Source organism: Oryza glaberrima, chromosome 6, assembly GCF_000147395.1.
Source record: "Oryza glaberrima chromosome 6, OglaRS2, whole genome shotgun sequence".
In the NCBI taxonomy this organism is placed as follows: Eukaryota; Viridiplantae; Streptophyta; class Magnoliopsida; order Poales; family Poaceae; genus Oryza; species Oryza glaberrima.
Window position 1 is genome coordinate 6,891,603 of NC_068331.1, and position 17,670 is coordinate 6,909,272.

Below are 17,670 nucleotides of genomic sequence, written 5' to 3' on the forward strand. Positions count from 1 at the left end.
AGTACTAATGGGCCTGGGCCTGTACAGTACTTCAACCTAATTATGTTTTCAGCGTGGCCCGTTGTGTTCCCTAGGGACTTAGGCGCTTTTTGCTTTGGCAATATGTGCTCACAATGATGTGGCCCAATGCTGTTAAAATCCTTTTTAACGCGATTCAATAATTCTTTGGAATTATTATGATGCACATGAAAAGGTGCCTGACAGAAAGGTGTTATACCATTTTTGTAAGCTTTTTTAGGCTACAAGAGCTGTTGGGTTAGTTTGAGATGACTGGTTTATTAGTAGTCATTCTCCTAGCATGTTATATGCTTATTTTGGTTATGATAAGGGTCACAGCCTAAGCTGTTAGACTCATTAATTACCATGATTTTCTGTCATGTTTGGTGGATCATTTTAAGAGTTTCTTGCTCGGATTCCTACCAAATATATCTATTTTTGGGCCTTTTGAGTGTTGGTCACTCGGCCCTTTTGTATTTTTTGTCCTTGATATATTCAAGTTGAGAAGCAGTCGGCTGGGTATCTTACTAAGTACCATGCGTGCTTCGCTATAAAACCACTCGGTTCTTGACTATATGTTTAGTTTTTCAACTAATCACATAGTCGGGGGGCTACACCTAATTAGCTGCATCTACTCGATGCACCATGTTTTATTTTCGCCCTTCATAGTTTTTGATTTTTAGTACTCGGCAAGCTGGAGCAAGTTGAATTGAAGCACTCGGACTACTGGTTTTTGTTTCGAGAAGGTTGTTTCGTCAACTGCGAAGGTCTCGGGGGCTACTGTGGAGATTATGGATACCCCATATCTGCATGACAGTTACACTTTAGTCGGATATATGGTACCAAATATAGATAGAATATCTTTATGAGGACTCGGGTTATATTCTAAACTTGTATGGCAAGAAAATACCCGGGATCCTAGTCGGCTACGATTGTATTTTATCTGTAATCCCATATTCCGTTAGGATATGGACTGTAACTTGTATTACGGATCCCTTCTCCTATATAAGGAGGGTCTGTGTGCCTCTTGGGGCATATTTTTCTTTTTTTTCCCAATCATACAATCAATAACACACTCGGCGGAATCATCCCCGGACAGGAGTAGGGTATTACTTCTTGAATAAGAAGGCCTGAACCTGTATAAAATTCCTTGTCTCCAAACCCATCCACTTTCCTAGCTTGATAGCCACCCCCTTTTATTATTGCCGAAATTTTGTTTCGACAATGGGGTGAGCCATCTGCCGACTCAACCTACTGACTCAACGAGTCAATTGTGATAAGCCTACCATGTTAGCAAAAACCGCTTCCCAAACCATAGAATAAGTCGATTTACATCCATTTTTAAATATATAGGTATTATATCCGATTTTACAGTTGGGGGGACGAATCAAGCATTTTTGAGAGATGAGGGAAATAAAATAGACATGTTCGTTGATTATTACCAGATGACTTTCTGGGCCACGGTCCATCACAACTCGGAAAAAGTACACCCAAGGTCCCTCAACTTATCATCGAATTACAAAATCATCCCCCAATCGCAAAATCATATATATGACATCCCTCAACTTACAAAACCATTCCCTTTACGTCCTTCGGTAGTTTTGACCCCGGTTTTATCCGACATGGCGGTTGAGTCAGCGTGGGACCCACATGGCCCCCACATGTCATGATGCCACGTCAGCATCCTCTCTCGCTTTCCCCTCCTCTCCCTTTCTCATCTCTCTCTCTCTCTCTCTCACTTTCTCCTCTTAGGGAGCACGGCCGGCCGGCAGGGGAGGAGCGTGACGGGCGCGCGACGGCCGGCGAGGGAGGAGCGCGGCTGAGAGGAGGGTTGGCGCGATGGGTGGCGGTCGGCGACGCGGAGCACGACGACGACTTGGGGCCGCCGCTCGCTTGCTCCTGGGGGATGGAAGAGCAGCACGCAGCCACGCACTCAGAGTGGAGGCGGTGGGTATCCGGCGACGTCCCGAGGCGGGCGAGGACGGCGGTGGCTTGCCTCCCGCTCCTCTCCCCGCCGATCTCCCTCGCCGGCCGGCGAGTGCGCGTGGAGAGGAAGAAGGTCAGCGGCCGGCCGGCAGAATAGCCGGTGAACCCATCCTTCCCTCCATTTCTTTGCTAGCTTCCGCCATTGTCTCATTGGATTTTATTTGCTCATCTGGTGCTTCTTCCCCTTTCCGTTTCTGCAGCTCACAGCCTCACACCCGCTCAAATTCTTCACAATCTGTAAGTGTGTGTGTAATTTCTTGCAGATTAGAAGCTGAATTGTTGCTAATAGCCTGCATCGACTCGTAAATTTATGTTTTTTTGTTGGAACAGATGGGCTGTGGCTAGTGGCCGCAGTACAGCTATGGGGGATGCCATCCTGCTGCAGACCAACCACATTCGACGTTAACAAGGTGCCAACCATGCAGGGACCTAGCGCACCGGCGGCGCGGCGCACTGAGGACGACGAGGGGTGGCGGCGGCACGCGGCGCGCGGTGAGGGCCGGCCGTGCGTCGGCGGGGTGCGGCGCACGGCGTGACGGCAGCCGACGGCGGGGCGCGGTGGCAGCTAGGCGGCGGCCGCGACGCGGACACGAGGCGGCGGCGCGGCTAGGACACGGGCTCGTGGTGGCTGGCGTGCAGCGGGCCGGCGGCTCACGGCGCCACGCCATGCGGGGCGGCGTGGGGGCGGTCAAGCGGCCATGGCGCGGTGCTGCGAGCACGCCGCGGACGGCGGATGCGGTGTAGCGGCCTAGCACGGCGCGGTGCGGCGACGCCGGTGGCCGTGTGGGTGCGGGATACGGCTGAGCGGCGGCTCGGCGCGGGATGCGGCCGAGCGGCCATGGCGCGGCGAGTGCCGGCGGCACGGCGGCCATGGCTGCTCGCTGCTCCGCCCTTTTCCTTTTTTTTTCTTTCTTCATTTTCTTTTCCCGTTGACTTCGTGTGGTCGGGGAGGCGCGGCGGCGCGGCTGGGCGACGACCGGCGTGACGCAGCGGAGTTCAGTGCAAGGCGCGGCCCAGGTAGTGGCGCGGTCCGGGGCGGCCGTGCGGCGGCGAGGCCGTGCAGGTGCAGTGGCCGGCGCGCAGCCGACGTCTCCATCCATCAGTGCCCTTTCGTTTTCTTCTTTTCGCTGGGGACGAGAGAGGGTGCTGATGTGGCATCTGGTCTCACGCTCAATCAGCCGTCACCTCGTATAAAACCAGAGTCAAAACTATGAAAGGACCTAAATCGAACGGTTTTGTAAAGTTGAGAGATATCATATATCTGGTTTTACGGTTGAGGGATGATTTTGTAATTCGATGACAAGCTGGGGGACTTTGGGTGTACTTTTTCCTCACAACTCACACTCACACTAACTATGCTTCTTGAGCCGTGGGTCCTGATGGGCTAGCAAGCCCATCGGCTCTCCCGGACGCCACATCTTCTTCCGACACAAAAAATGTGTCATATGCGCCCCTTCTACACGATGACAAAACACGTCCGTCACGTCGATCGGCACACAGAGCCATCATCAATCAGCACGGATGAGATTGGAACTCGTCCACGTCTCCATCCCCCTCAATACCCAACCCGCTCGCCGTGATCCCGGTCGGGCTCGGTGAGGTCGGTCTCACGCCGATCGATCGCCCATGCCACCACGATGATTGCACGGATCCCCGCACGGATCCTCTGCCGCCGCAAGCCAACAAACCCGTCACCCCGCCACCCCCCCCCCCCCCCCCCCCCCCCCCCAATCCTCCGGTCGCGGTGGCGAGTGACAGCCGACACCCGACACACAGATCGCGCGCCGGAGAAAAACCCCGCGCCGCCCGTGCGGAACGCACGACGACTGTTCAGTTGATTTCGCGCGAACCAACCAAGCGCCATCCCGTTGCCGCCCGCGCGCGCTCTACCAATCGCGCACGACGACCTCGACACGCAGCGGCGCGACTAAGGCTCTGTTTGATTACCAAACAAAAAATTTTCACGAATCACATAGAATATTTGAGCACATCTATGAAGTATTAAATATAGAAAAAAAACTAATTACACAGATTACGTGTAAATTGCGAGACAAATTATTTAAACCTAATTGCGCCATGATTTGACAATGTGATGATACAATAAATATTTGCTAATGACGGATTAATTAGGCTTAATAAATTTGTCTCGCAGTTTTTATGCGGAATCTGTAATTTATTTTGTTATTAGTTTACGTTTAATACTTCAAATGTGTGTCCTTATATCCAATGTGACACGCCAAAAATTTTCATTCGCGAACTAAACATGCCCTAAGGGTGTAAGTGACTTATTTTGTTATATAGGTGTAGTAGGATAGGTTCCGGCCGGTTTTAGATTACTATATTTTAGAACGGATAGGAGAACGATCTTACTCACGAGTCGTGATTTGACACAACGATAATACTCTATCCGTCCCATAATAAGGGCCTATTTAGTTCGCGAAATGAAAATTTTTGAGTGTCACATCGGATGTTTGACCGGATGCCAGAAGTGGTTTTCGGACACAAATAAAAAAAATAATTTCATAACTCGCATGGAAACCGTGATACGAATCTTTTGAGCCTAATTAATCCGTTATTAGCGCATGTGGGTTACTGTAGCACTTATGGCTAATCATGGACTAATTAGGCTCAAAAGATTCGTCTCGCGATTTCCCCCCAAACTGTGCAATTAGTTTTTCTTTTAATCTATATTTAATGCTTCATGCATGTGTTCAAATATTCGATGTGATGTTTTTAAGAAAAACTTTTGGGAAACTAAACGGGGCCTAAAATGAATCGTAGTATAAACCTGGAGTGTCATATAGGTATTAGGTTTGCTTTTTTTTTAATGAGATGGAAGGAGTGCACTGCAGCTACGTACGGCGTCGATCGACCTACCACCAGCAGCGCCACGCCGCCACCATCTCATGGCGGGCGGCAGCAGGAGCAACAGCGTGAGCGAGAGTAATCGCGCGGCGGTCAGGGCCATGATGGCGCACGGGGGCCCATCGGCTGCCACAGATTTGATTTGCCCGTCTTTTTCTCCACCCCGCGCGCGCGCTGGGGGACCAACGACCAACCCGATCGATGCGATTGACTGAATCTGATGAAATGAAAATCCCCCTCTGTTTCATCATCAAACTATCGATCGCCTCCCAGATCTGTCTGTCGTCTGTTACTGCTAGAATACCAGGTTTATTCTAATTCGTGTGAAAATCCTACGACCGTCCGTTGAGTTGAAACGTGCATGAATGAATCGTTCGAATATGCGGTGTGTTGGGCATTTGGGCCCCGGAAAAATGACCGGTCAAAGGCTCTGCACCACAACGACACGTCGTTGGAGGGGGCCGTGCTATGCCATGCCATGCCATGCCAATCCATTGCCATTGTCGTGTGACCTTTTAATTATTCCTCAGGTGTCATCTCATCTCCCAACCCATATACTAGTACCCCCTACGTACGTACATACGTACACCTACACCTACTGATCGAAATGAATGTGACAAATTCGATAGTACACGGATGAATGTACAGTCGTACTAACTTTAGTACTTCAGCGTACGTACATCCCGATCGATCGAATCTCTCGCTATACCAAATGATTGGGAATCTGGGATTCAATTAGCAAGTGATTAATTCATTAATTGAATTTAATTGACACTAGAGATATGATCATGAATGAACACCATTGCCATGCATTGCCATGCCTTGGCGCCCACAGGTAATAATAGTACACGAGACTACACGTACACTTTGAGAGAGAGGCATGAGGAAGAGGTAGCTAGTAGCTAAGCTAACTGTAGCTTAGCTAGGGACTGAGGCTAAAACCCCTCGCTGGGCTTGACGCCCACGTTGACGAAGTAGGACGACGGCAATGGAGCGCCGCCGGTGCTCTCGCCGCCGCCGTTGGTCGACGACGTCGCCATGTCCATGCCGTGGCAATGGACGTAGTCGTCCTCGGCCGCTTCCTCCTTGGGCGGCGCTGACGACGGGGCGGCGGCGCCGGTAGGTGGCATGGACGACGACCCCGGCGGCGGCGAGGGCGCCGCCGCCGCCGGCACGACGGAGGGCAGCTTCGAGAGCAGCGCCTCGAGGCTGCTCATCGACGGCATTATCTGCATGGACGGCGGCGGCCCGGCCCCGGCCGCCGCCCCGCCGTAGGGATCGACGTAGAGCTCCGGTGGCACCGGCGGCGACACCATCATTCCGGCTGGCCACCCCGCGGCGTCCGGCGGCCCTCCCGGGAACGCCGCCGCCGCCGACGACGGGTGTGGCAGCAGCACACCCGGGATGCTCTCCAGGTACCCGAACTTCCGCCGCAGCGCCACCACGTAGCTCAGGTCCTCCGCCACCTGCACCACCAAACCATTCACAAATCACAGCCGCCATGACCATCACCATTCACCCATACCATACATGCAATCTTCGGCTAAGCTCTCCACGTGAGCTAAGCATGCATTCTTGGTGTGAGAAAAAGAAGACAACAACTTGATCGAAAGCGTGGAGGAAAAAGACGGGTGGTGGTGGTGGTGGTGCACCTTTTTCATGGAGCCGAGCTGCACGACGCCTTCTCTGACAGCGATCAGGGCGATGGTCTGCAGCACGGGCAAAAGACAGAGGCATCAGTAGCAGCATCAGCTGCACAAGCCGAAGCAGAAGCAGAAGCAGAGCTTTGATCATAAGCAGCAGCCAGCCGGCCAGAGCCTCGATGGCGATCTGTCAAGGCCGGCCTCCAAGATCACCACTACACTAGCCTGCAGCTAAGCTAAGCTCCACTTTAACTTACCTGGATACCAGACTGGAACTGCGCCTCCCATGTCCTCGGATGCTGCAAAAGATAGAAGAGATCAAATCAGACGAGACACTGCAACCAAACCTGCAGCAATATTATGACAGCGGTTTAATCGATGGAAAAGATTGTGCTTTTGCTTTGCTTTTTGCTTACAGAATCGGCAGGGTTGCTCCAGGAGGAGATGAGGTTGATCTCTTGCTCCTGCGGCTCCTTGAACACCCACTTGTGGCTGTGGTCCGCCGCCACCTTCCCTATCAACCTGCAGCATCTCATCATCGCCAACGATTAATCACCATTACCTGCTTAATCAAAGCTACGTAATTACGTAGCTTTGATACGTATACGTACCCTTCGCCGTAGTTGTAGATGTCATGGGACATCTTGAAGAAGAGCTCAGGCTGCAGGCCGCCGCCGGCGACGCCAACCTGCTTCGTCTCCTCGCATTCCGCGGCCGCGTAAGCCGCCGCCGCGCCGTCGCCGCAGGCGGCGGAGGTGGCCGCGAAGTTGCAGAACCCGTCCTCCCACGCCAAGATCCTAGGCGATTTTTTTTTTTTGTTTGCAAATGAGACACAAAGCTAGTAGAGTAGTAGTAGCAAGAGCAAAGAAGACGAAGCAGAGTAGTGGAGTAGACTTCAGTTACCAGTTCCTCCTGTTTCCTCTTGTCCTGTCGTATGCCCCACCGGGGAGATCCCATCTGGGTCAACCGAATTTAGCAACCAACAAACCCAGAAAAACAATCATTAGCCAAAGCATCATGAGCAGCAGCAGCATCAGCGCATGGCTAAACTAAACGCGATTATCTCTTGCTCACTTTGGGGGAGGGTAGTTGCGGGGGAGGATGCGCCAGAAGACGGCGTAGACCCACTGGGAGTCGTCGCCGCTGGTGCAGAGGCTCCGCAGCGTGTGCTGCAGCAAGTGCGTCACGGCCACCGGGCTCAGCTGCTCATCCATCGTCTCCTCCTCCGCCGCCGCCGGTGGCGAGCTCCGTGATCGATCGATCACCAGGCAAGCTTAGCTCAGCTGATCGATTGCACTCTCTTCCTCCGGATGGATTATGCTCTACTCGTCGGAAGAGCAGAAGCAGAGAGAGAAGAGGATACGAGTAGCTAGCTTAGCTATGGTAGTGAAGGATCTTGGAGTGGCAACAAGGAGGTGCTTCCATTCTTGCTTGTGAAGTGATCTCTCTCTCTCTCTCTCTCTCTCTCTCTCTCTCTCCCTGTATGGCTGTGACTTGTGCGGCCAGGCCACCACAGAGAATGAGAGAAAACCACACTTGCCAAAAATTTATAACACCTCTCACACGCACAGGGACAGGCAGAGTACTCTGAGAAAGAGAGATGGGGGGAGTTGGGAGTGCTGTGTCCTTTTTTTGCTACAGTACATACAGACAAAATACTGGTTTATTATGGGATTTGTCAGTCACCTGAAAATACTACTCCACAAAATTTCAGTCGGTTTTCGAGGGTCCAGATCAAGCCAGATTCGTGCAGCTACAATATTATTACTCCTCCAACATCATCATTTTCTCTCTCCTCTCCTAGTGACGTGTAACATGCGGAAGAACGGGCGAGGCTCATGCTTGTTCATATCACCGCTGTTGTCCTCCACCTTGTGCATTGGTCTCCTCTACATCGCTGATGTCTCCCTCGCCACCGGGCGAGACCTGCATAATCGGCCTCCTCCTTTCTAACTATCCTCACCACTCCTTCCCCCTATGTCGAGAGGCGGCAAGGCGTTCTCTACCCCCACGATATTCCCTTCATTCTGTCCGAGATGCCACCGCCGACCCCGTTTCCTAACCACTCGGATTTGGTGGCACCACCGCCACCTTACTACATGCCCTGTGTTTACCACCCATCGCCGCTCAACCATTGCCTTGATTCTGTTGGAAATTTGGTCATAATTCGGCATATTTTAATCCAAAATATTAAGACAATAAACATGACATTTGCAATATGAGTAGATCTAGTGACAGTGCTAGATGTATACAACTTGAGTATGCTTAATATGAAATAAGCATCAACATTTATATAGTAACGCAATGCTGCCATTGCGAAGAGTATTAACAAAGAAACATCTAATAGAATCGGGAGAATGAGAGTATACCCCGAGAACGTCCCACCGTTGGATTTTGAGGCAGTATTGCCTCCGTTGATGTCATTCATCTTCATGTCTCCAATCTTCGTTGATATCTTGGTGAAGGCGCCGATGCAGCAGCAGTAGCCGCGAAGAACAAGAGCAGTCGCGCTACCCAAAAACTTGATCGCCCGCCTACCCGTGCAAGTTCTCAAGCGGACGGAGTTCCGGAGGCACCTGCTCATCCCGTACACCTGCGCGCGCAGGTGAATAGAACCGGGGAAGGATTCTGCAGCTCAGGAACAGAGGAGGAGGAACTCGAAGTGCAAGAGTCGTGAAGAACTTCTTCTGTCCTTCTAGTCGCTGCGGAGTATATATATGCGAGCGCCAGAGTAACGTTCGGAGTCATCAACCGCAGCGTTTAATTTCGTAACCGACGCGCTCGTTAATACGGAATCAATTCACGGCGTTTAATTCCGTAACCGACGGAATCAATTCACGACGTTTAATTCCATAACCGACGGAATCAATTCACGACGTTTAATTCCGTAACCGAAGCGTTCATTGATACGAAATCAATTCTCCGTGTTTATTACCGTCCGTTACAAAACAAGAGAGCGCAGCAGCAGCTGTCTGCCTCGCCTCGCCCCGCCCCGCCTGGTTGTCCGCGCACCATCTCAACCGGTCAACAGAGACTCTCCACTAGCTCCGTATTTAAGTTGAGACTTCTTCACTTAGATTTCTAAGGTGGTATTATTACCCATAGCACTTAATGTGGGCCAATGGAATTTATTAGGATTTAATTGGGCCTAGTCCATTAATCTAACAATCCCCACCAAATTTCATGGCTCACAGGAAATGCTCTCGATTCTGATCCTGTTTGTTATACCAGCGTTTCGGTGGAGACTGTTAAGTTGAACTTCCACCTAGGAAAAGAGCTACACCAGATCACAACTGAACAATAGACTATGCCTTGAATTGTCAGTCTTGTGCGATTCAGGTTTCACTCAAATCCTTAACTGGTACTAGGCTGCCGTTTGCATCCCCTCTGTTTGGAGCGTATAAGTCATACTCCTGGGCTTTTCATGAGTATCTAGAGATCACCCAGATCTCATAGACTGTGACTAGCAGTCGGACTCATATAGGTGTGTTCCTTCTAAGATGTTCTGTAGGCCAACATTTCTGCTTTATGAAAAGCCACTCGGATCACATTAAGGTGTATACCATCCTACCATACAAATTAGAAGAGAAGTGCATCATGAAGATAAACCCATTTTAGGGTCTCTTCTCTCAGTTACACAATAGTTTGTTTCGCCATCCAAATTCACGGGATCTCCGATCGCAATGGACAGGTTTCCACCATTGTGCAACTCTAAGTGGGTCTCAAGCCCATCTCCCTCGATGCACAGTCTATCACATTACGTTGTAGCCCCTTGGTAAACTGATCTGCCAGATTTTTAGTCGTCTGGACATAGTCCAATGCTATCACTCCGGAGTTTTTCTACTTTCTGACAGACTTCAGTCTTCTTTTAACATGCCTGAATGACTTCATGTTGTCCTTCGAACTGTTCACTTTAATAATCACTGTTTGATTATCACAGTTCATCAGGATTGCTGGTACTGGTTTTTTCAACCACCGGCAAGTCCATCAGGAGCTCACGAAGCCATTCGGCCTTAAGTGTGGCAGTATCTAAAGCTGTAAGCTCTGCTTCCATTGTTGACCTCGTTAAGATGGTCTGCTTGCAAGACTTCCAGGAAACAGCACCACCTCCAAGTGTGAACACATAGCCACTTGTGGCCTTTATCTCATCTGTCGAGGGAAGACCCTCAATAGCGGGGAGTCGTGAGACCCCCCTTTCGTGAGTTCGGCTGGGGGCGGAGGCTCGTCTCTTCAAAGTCGCTTGCTCGTCCCTAGGACTACCGGCTAGCTTGCACTCAGTCGGATTATACAGGTTCGGGCCGCTAAAGAGCGTAACACCCTACTCCTGTGTTTGGGATTATGGATGAGTTTTACAAGGGTTTCTTCACTCCAGAGAGCGCACTTGCTTTCTGTCTTCTGGAGTTCAGGTATTCTGGGCGTCGTCCCCCTTCTCAGTGGGCAGGGTCCTCCTTTTATAGCTTAAGGGGATACCACATGTGCCACCTCTACCTATCCTCAGCGCGGGGGGGGGGGGAGGAACCCCACTCCACCCTTTTTTTTTTGGGCTTCAAACTGTGCCTTCTCCCGGAAGCTAAGCAATAACCGTTTCTTGAGCGGAACCCGGCGCCGTCCCCCGTCTGACACGGGGGACAGCCCTATCATTCCCTCATAAATGAACGATGACATGCAACAGCCCTTCCTCGAGTGACGCCCGGATGTGACGGGTCATACCCACCCCCACTCCGCCGGGGACAAGGGCGACGTGAGGACATGATTGCCCTATCCATCGGATGTGACGGAGACGGGCCGGTCACATCCGATGGACAGGGATTAGCTAGGCGCGCCGCACGTCTGCCCTGACCGCATTAAATGCGGTGAAGGACAGTTGGGGCGTTGCACATTTATGGCCGTTCAGCCTGCGCTCCCCTCTTACTCTCTCCCTCTGCCGCGTGGCAGCCGGGCGAGGGCCTCGGGGCGAAGCCGTGGGAGAGCCCGAGGGGGTGACGTCATGCCCCGAGGCCCCCCCCCCCCACGCCGCTTCTACGACTCGCATGGCGCGCGAGTAGGGCCAACCTGCAGAGTCACGTGGCTGGAGGGAAAGTAATTCCCCTCTACTTCTCATACCCCCGGGCCCATATCTCCGACATCATCAGCACTAGATATCCAGTTTGAATCACTATAGCCCTCCAGCACTTTTGGGTACCCGGCGTAGTAAATTCCATAGCTCATTGTCCCTTTTAGATAGCGCATTACTCTTTTAAGAGCATGCCAATGATCATCTCCCGGATTAATTGGGCCTAGCCCATTAATCTTACAGATTCCCTCTATATTCGCGCATCATGGCCCTCCTGTCTACCCACCTTCCCCGATTCACCTTTAACCCTGAAACCCTAATTTAGGCTTTTGGTTCGAGAAATAGATGGTCATCGTCTCTAGCGCTAGAAGTAGGCGGTGGTTGTAATCATCGTCACTGGTAAGCTACCTGACACATTCCTCCCTGTCTTGTCTTCTTGGCTCCCGTTGTTTTAGAGGTTGAAAAATATCTTTTAGCCATAGGATTGTGACATGAACTAAATTTCTCTCAGTTTCAATCACCTAAATATCTGATGCCAAGTGATTCCCACATGATATACTCCTTCCCGTTAAAAATATGCGATGTTTGATTTGTTATGTCTCCAGGACACGACTTCAAGAACTTTTTATTAGAATAAAGTTTTACAAAAGCTAACAAATTTATGCAACTATGAAAGTACTCTTCATCACAAATCTTTATATACCATTTCTATGGTTTCAAACTAAGTATCTTAACATTTATCAATATTTAAAATTTCAACAGTTTGACAGTAAAAATTAGACGTTATTTCACTAGAGGGAGTATATCTCTTGCTCTCCTCAACTTACCCATATGGTCCACAGTTGGGTGCTTATTAATTATCAGAATGAGGAGAAATTCTGCGTGTGGTTTTGGTCCTCGAATTGATCTGATCCCAACTGTCCCCTTCATGCCCACACCCAGCCTCTCAACGAGAGAAATGCAGGGGACTGTTCTTGGTACGGCACCTTACAGATAAACATTGTGGTGTAGCAGGAACAGCTAAGCCATTCCTCCCTACCCTTCTGGCCCTTTCCACCCTCCTTTTTTTTTCTTTTTAATATATTCAAGGAACTCCACAGTGTTTCATTTAATATTATCTAATATATTGTCCGTGCTATGCAATGGAAGCCGGATAAATTACTGCGAGGCCAAAAATACAATCCAATTAACAATGTATTTTCTTCATAAAATGTCATCCAATAAAAGTAAAAAATTTGAGACAAATCCACATGTAGTATATGATTTGAGGCGGTGGGCAGCTGGGAGGAAACATCTAGGCCTAGTTGAGGAAAATTTTTGGGTTTAGTTGTCACATGACTTACATCGGATATTCGGACAAACATTTAAAGTATTAAACGTAGTCTAATAACAAAACAAATTATAGATTCCGTCGGGAAAACTGCGAGATGAATTTATTAAGCATATTTAATACTTCATTAGCAAATGTTTAATGTAGCACCACATTGTCAAATCATGACACAATTAAGCTTAAAGATTCGTCTTACAGTTTACACACAAACTGTGTAATTGTTTTTCTTTTCATATTTAATACTCCATGCATGTGTCTAAACATTCTATGTGATGGGTAGAAATTTTTTGTTTTGGGAACTAAACAAGACCTTAGCATGTGAGTCTAGGGTTAGAAGGTGGGTGATATATAGTGGGGTGGGTGGGAAGACCCGGTCATCTTGGACAACATTCAACCAAGATCATTCGGTTTATCTTTTTTTATTATTATTTTTAAAAAAGAAACCACTCCATTCAAAATTTTAAGTATGACATAATATATGTCCAAAATGACACGTCTTTAGATATCTCTTACACTAGTCTCCACCGACAGTAAAAACTTTATAATGGTTTCTACTAATAATAAAAATAATCTGGACCCGTAAAATACGAAGACACGTATAAAAGGTCCTACACCTCTGCAGCAAGTGTTTTAAATGCTCTCATAGGTCTCATTCTCTTCTTCGGTTTATTCCTCGCATTCTCTTGGCATACCACTCTCTGTCTCTATCACCGAACATCGAGACTCGCAAAAGGGAGAGAAGAGAATACTACTCCCTCTGTTTTATATTATTAGACGTTTGACTTTTTTTTAGTCAGAGTTCTTTAGATTTGATCAAATTTATAAAAAAAAATTAGGAACATCTGTAACATCAAATTGGTTCCATTAGATTTAACATCAAATTGGTTCCATTAGATTTAACATTGAATATATTTTGATATTATGTTTATTTTGTATTGAAAATGTTAGTGTTTTTTTTTCTACAAACTTAGTTAAACTTAAAAAAGTTTGATTAAGACAAAAGTCAAACGAGAGTATGAGCTAGCAGCTGCGATCTGCCTGAGGTGTTGTTTTGTTGTGTGTGCCTCCTTCTCCTGCAGCTCCTCGTTCTGACGACCGGGACCAGCTGCTCTCTGCAATGCATTGCTGCTGCAGTGAGAAATTAATGGTTGTAGCAGCAGTGTGTTTAGATCTCTGTAACAGTAGTAGCAGCATGTATGGTTCATGGATTCATGCAATGCAAACCCCATTTGAATCCGATTTTGTACTAGATTATGGATACGGATTATTTACTCAATCATAACGATAAATCAAATATTTTCTAAAAAATAGATTTAACAAATAATTTGGAATAATTTGTCTAAACAATACGGCGGAAGAAAGTTTACGTGAAAACATATTTTTAGAGGCGTATAGCAAAAATAATTCATGTTAATATTCCGATAAAGGCTGTGTTTAGTTTCAAAGTTTTTCTTTAAACTTTAAACTTTAAACTTTTCCATCTCATTAAAACTTTTCTACACACACAAACTTTTAACTTTTCCATCACATTGTTCCAATTTCAACTAAACTTTTAATTTTGGTGTGAATTAAACACAGCCAAAGTAGCGGAAAAGAAACATGACCTAAAACCTTTAGCTTGGAGTCTGTCTAAAATTCACATGTGATGTGAGGCGATGTGTGGCCGGGAAGAATCGATCGCAACTGTAGATGGGTAGGGGAAGGGAATCGGCTTTCTTTTACCGGAGCTCTGACCTTGAGCTTGACATCCTACGTACTACGTATATACCCATGCATATTTCGTGCAGCGATGGGAGAGGACCAGTCACGTCCCTCCCCCTTGTGCTGATCTTGTGGCATCACTCTTCAGAAAACCATGAATATGATTGTCAGGAAAAATTCCAAGAAACTGAAAACATTGACTAGTGGACAATTCTCTACTATTATAAAAATTAAAGATATTTTTGCCCGTATTTTAATACGTCATCGGTATTTGAGTCGGTTTTAAGTTAGTTCGCTTTTGGAAATACATATTCATGTTTGAGTTGGTCAGTTGGATTTTAAGCTTGTTTCCTTTTGGAAGTATAAAACGATTTGTGTAAGAAATATTTTGAAAAAACTCGCATGCTAACTTGAGTTGAAATACAGACTCCTAATTGTAGCTCATGATTTTCTGAAAATTGAAATAGCATTTACATGTTACAACGTACGGGTATTTTTTCTAGTAAAATAAAAGTTAAAAACCGGACTACAAAATATTCTATCTTCAATCATTTCAATAATACAGAAATTTAATGGAGCATTCGTGGACAAGCCTAGATGGTCGCCTGGTGTGGTCAAGCAGTGAATCCGCCTATGTCAGAGACGCAAAATGGATCTACTACGCAATTAAAATTCCAAATCTACATTTATGTTAGTTGTGGCCTAGTTGAGAAAGTGCGAGGTATTGTTATTTCGATTTCTCATGGATAAGATTACTTGTTATTCTTCTTGAGATGATCGTTAAATCTGTATAGGGCGAACTTGTTTTTCCTTTGAGCACCTAAGGGATGTAATTTTCTTCCACTAAAATATGCACAGAGTGTTCCGTTTTGTTAAAAAAAAAAGATTCCTTGTTGTTGTTTAAATACAATCATAATGTGATTTTTTTTATCTCATCACTGACTAAACTGGAAGTATTTTCCAGTGTAAGGGAGAGGATTCTTTCTTTCCAGAGATGCCCTTGGGAATGGGGCCCTTTGTACCATGTCCCCTGAAGATTGCATGATGACCAAAAGGGAATGGCTTCAGATACATATTCACCAAAAAAATGGTTTTCTGACATTGAAAGGAAAATCTCAGCAAAGGACTTTGCCCTTTTTGACCTCTCCACACACACACACACACACACAACCATGACACATACTACACCCCCTCTCAAAAAAGCCCTAACCTGCATCATTACACTTACATGGACCTAGCTTCTGTCATCAAGCCCTCATTTTGATCTAGATTTGATGCCAATACAGCTCCAAAGATGAGGAGCTCATGAGCTCCAAAGATGTTGTACAGGCCTTCCCCTTTGCCAAAGATCCCATTCATCCCCCAAAAGCATGGCCAACTTTGGTCATGACAAGGACATGCACTAGTCCACATTAATAATTGAATTGCTCCATGTCCTCCTTGCAGTTGCAGTTGCTTGCTGGTATATGTGCATGGTGTGTGGTAGAGATTGAGATATAATGATATATGAGAGAAAAAAATCATTAGCAATTATGTGCCTTGTACTCCTGGTGATCAGTTTAGAAAGAGTTTGTTGTTCGCGGAACCCTATGCTACGATGTACCCTACTTTTCTCCTAAATCTAATAAATTAATTGACGTCCTTCCGCCCTTCCGGCATAAATAATCAAGTGTTGTCCTTGATCGATATACTTAAAAGATATGAACAAGAGGTAGGGCTTGTTTAGTTGGTGAAAGAAAATTTTTGGGTGTCACATTGGACGTTTGATCAGATGTTGGAAGGGATTTTCGAACACGAATGAAAAAACCAATTTCATAACTCGCCTGGAAACCACGAGACGAATCTTTTGAACCTAATTAATTCGTCATTAGCACATGTGGGTTACTGTAGCACTTATGGCTAATCATGGACTAATTAGGCTCAAAAGATTCGTCTCGCGATTTACATGCAAACTGTGCAATTAGTTTTTCTTTTTATCTATATTTAATGCTCCATACATGTGTCCAAAGATTCAATGTGATGTTTTTGGGAATTAAACAACCCCATAAAATAGAAGAAGAAATAATAACTCCTTTCATTTTCTGATAGATCAATGAAATTTCACATAGTAGGTGATGTACACCTAACAGGGAAAGGTTCCTGTGGATATATACGCCTACCATATAAGATAATGCATTCTTTCCACATGCAACATGCAGGGCAGTTGGCCATCTGCTTGTCCTTAAGCTAGTGAGAGGGACTAGAGCTGAAAAGAGAGGTACACATTTTAGGGCAGAGGAGCATGGATGGTTTGCCATGCTATTATGGAGCTGAATAGTGATACCAGGGGGGTGCTATTTCCATCCCCATGTTTCTTGCCATCCACTGCACCTAGATTCAATTGATTTGGTTTGTCATTTGTGTTAATGTGGAAATACATACGAAATTTCGGTACACGTGGGTGTGCTAGAGAAATTTAAAAAATCGACTAAGATGTAGATCTAGAAAATAAATGTTGAATTTTAGGAATGGGATTATATATATTTAACATTTTATAATTACAAAATTAACAAAGAAGAAATTCCTGATACATAATAATTTAGGCATTGAAGTGGTGCTAACACAAACAAAAGGAAATTAGAATGGACTCACTATTGCCTCATCATTATCTGACGATTTGTAAACCAGGGTTTCCCTGTTAGCATTGGCACACCCTACTGTCGAGGTTTCAAAAACCAGTTAATAAAGAAGTCTTGGACACCCTAGGAATTTCGGTTACTTACAAAAGATGCCCATGCTACTTGAATTTTGATTCGGTTGGTTTTTGCACATCCTAGGAAGCATATACTCCTATCTCAACCTTTTCCCTAGTAGGATCACCACATTTCAACAGAGGATCCTACCTATTCCTGTTACACCTGTATGCAAAGACTGCCTGTTGGGAAGGACAGCCAATCAGCCAAAACTGTAGTGCTGCCATGGTTTGGACCAGGAGCACTGTCACAGCTTTAGCCCCCAGATTTACAACTGGATGGCTGCTGATGACCTGCTGCTGGGTACGGCAACAACAGGCAACATTAATTCTCGAACAATCATATAATCCATGTAGTTTTTTT

General features: G+C 46.8%; 2 protein-coding genes across 2 annotated transcripts; one reads left to right on the plus strand and one right to left on the minus strand.

Moving 5' to 3' along the window:
* Positions 1-1,456: 1,456 nt before the first annotated feature.
* LOC127777307 (uncharacterized) lies at positions 1,457-3,652 on the plus strand. Its single transcript, XM_052303881.1, has 3 exons — positions 1,457-2,056; positions 2,184-2,220; positions 2,314-3,652. The coding sequence occupies exons 1-3, from the start codon at positions 1,664-1,666 to the stop codon at positions 2,517-2,519; spliced, it is 636 nt and encodes a 211-aa protein (XP_052159841.1). The 5' UTR covers positions 1,457-1,663; the 3' UTR covers positions 2,520-3,652.
* Positions 3,653-5,573: 1,921 nt separating this feature from the next.
* Positions 5,574-8,025, minus strand: LOC127775606 (protein RICE SALT SENSITIVE 3-like). The gene is made up of 7 exons (XM_052301869.1): positions 7,566-8,025; positions 7,395-7,448; positions 7,103-7,288; positions 6,908-7,013; positions 6,749-6,790; positions 6,501-6,557; positions 5,574-6,314 (listed from the first exon to the last, which is right to left on the minus strand). The coding sequence occupies exons 1-7, from the start codon at positions 7,703-7,705 to the stop codon at positions 5,784-5,786; spliced, it is 1,116 nt and encodes a 371-aa protein (XP_052157829.1). The 5' UTR covers positions 7,706-8,025; the 3' UTR covers positions 5,574-5,783.
* Positions 8,026-17,670: the final 9,645 nt, after the last annotated feature.

What these genes read in the sequence shown, in the direction of transcription:
- LOC127777307 (XM_052303881.1), top strand. Translation starts at nt 1,664, where the DNA reads ATGATGCCACGTCAGCATCCTCTCTCGCTTTCCCCTCCTCTCCCTTTC. An exon ending in TGCGCGTGGAGAGGAAGAAG is followed by an intron (nt 2,057 to 2,183) that starts GTCAGCGGCCGG and finishes CCGTTTCTGCAG; the next exon opens with CTCACAGCCTCACACCCGCT. An exon ending in GCTCAAATTCTTCACAATCT is followed by an intron (nt 2,221 to 2,313) that starts GTAAGTGTGTGT and finishes TTGTTGGAACAG; the next exon opens with ATGGGCTGTGGCTAGTGGCC.
- LOC127775606 (XM_052301869.1), bottom strand. Translation starts at nt 7,705, where the DNA reads ATGGATGAGCAGCTGAGCCCGGTGGCCGTGACGCACTTGCTGCAGCAC. An exon ending in CGCAACTACCCTCCCCCAAA is followed by an intron (nt 7,449 to 7,565) that starts GTGAGCAAGAGA and finishes CGGTTGACCCAG; the next exon opens with ATGGGATCTCCCCGGTGGGG. An exon ending in ATCTACAACTACGGCGAAGG is followed by an intron (nt 7,014 to 7,102) that starts GTACGTATACGT and finishes GAGATGCTGCAG; the next exon opens with GTTGATAGGGAAGGTGGCGG.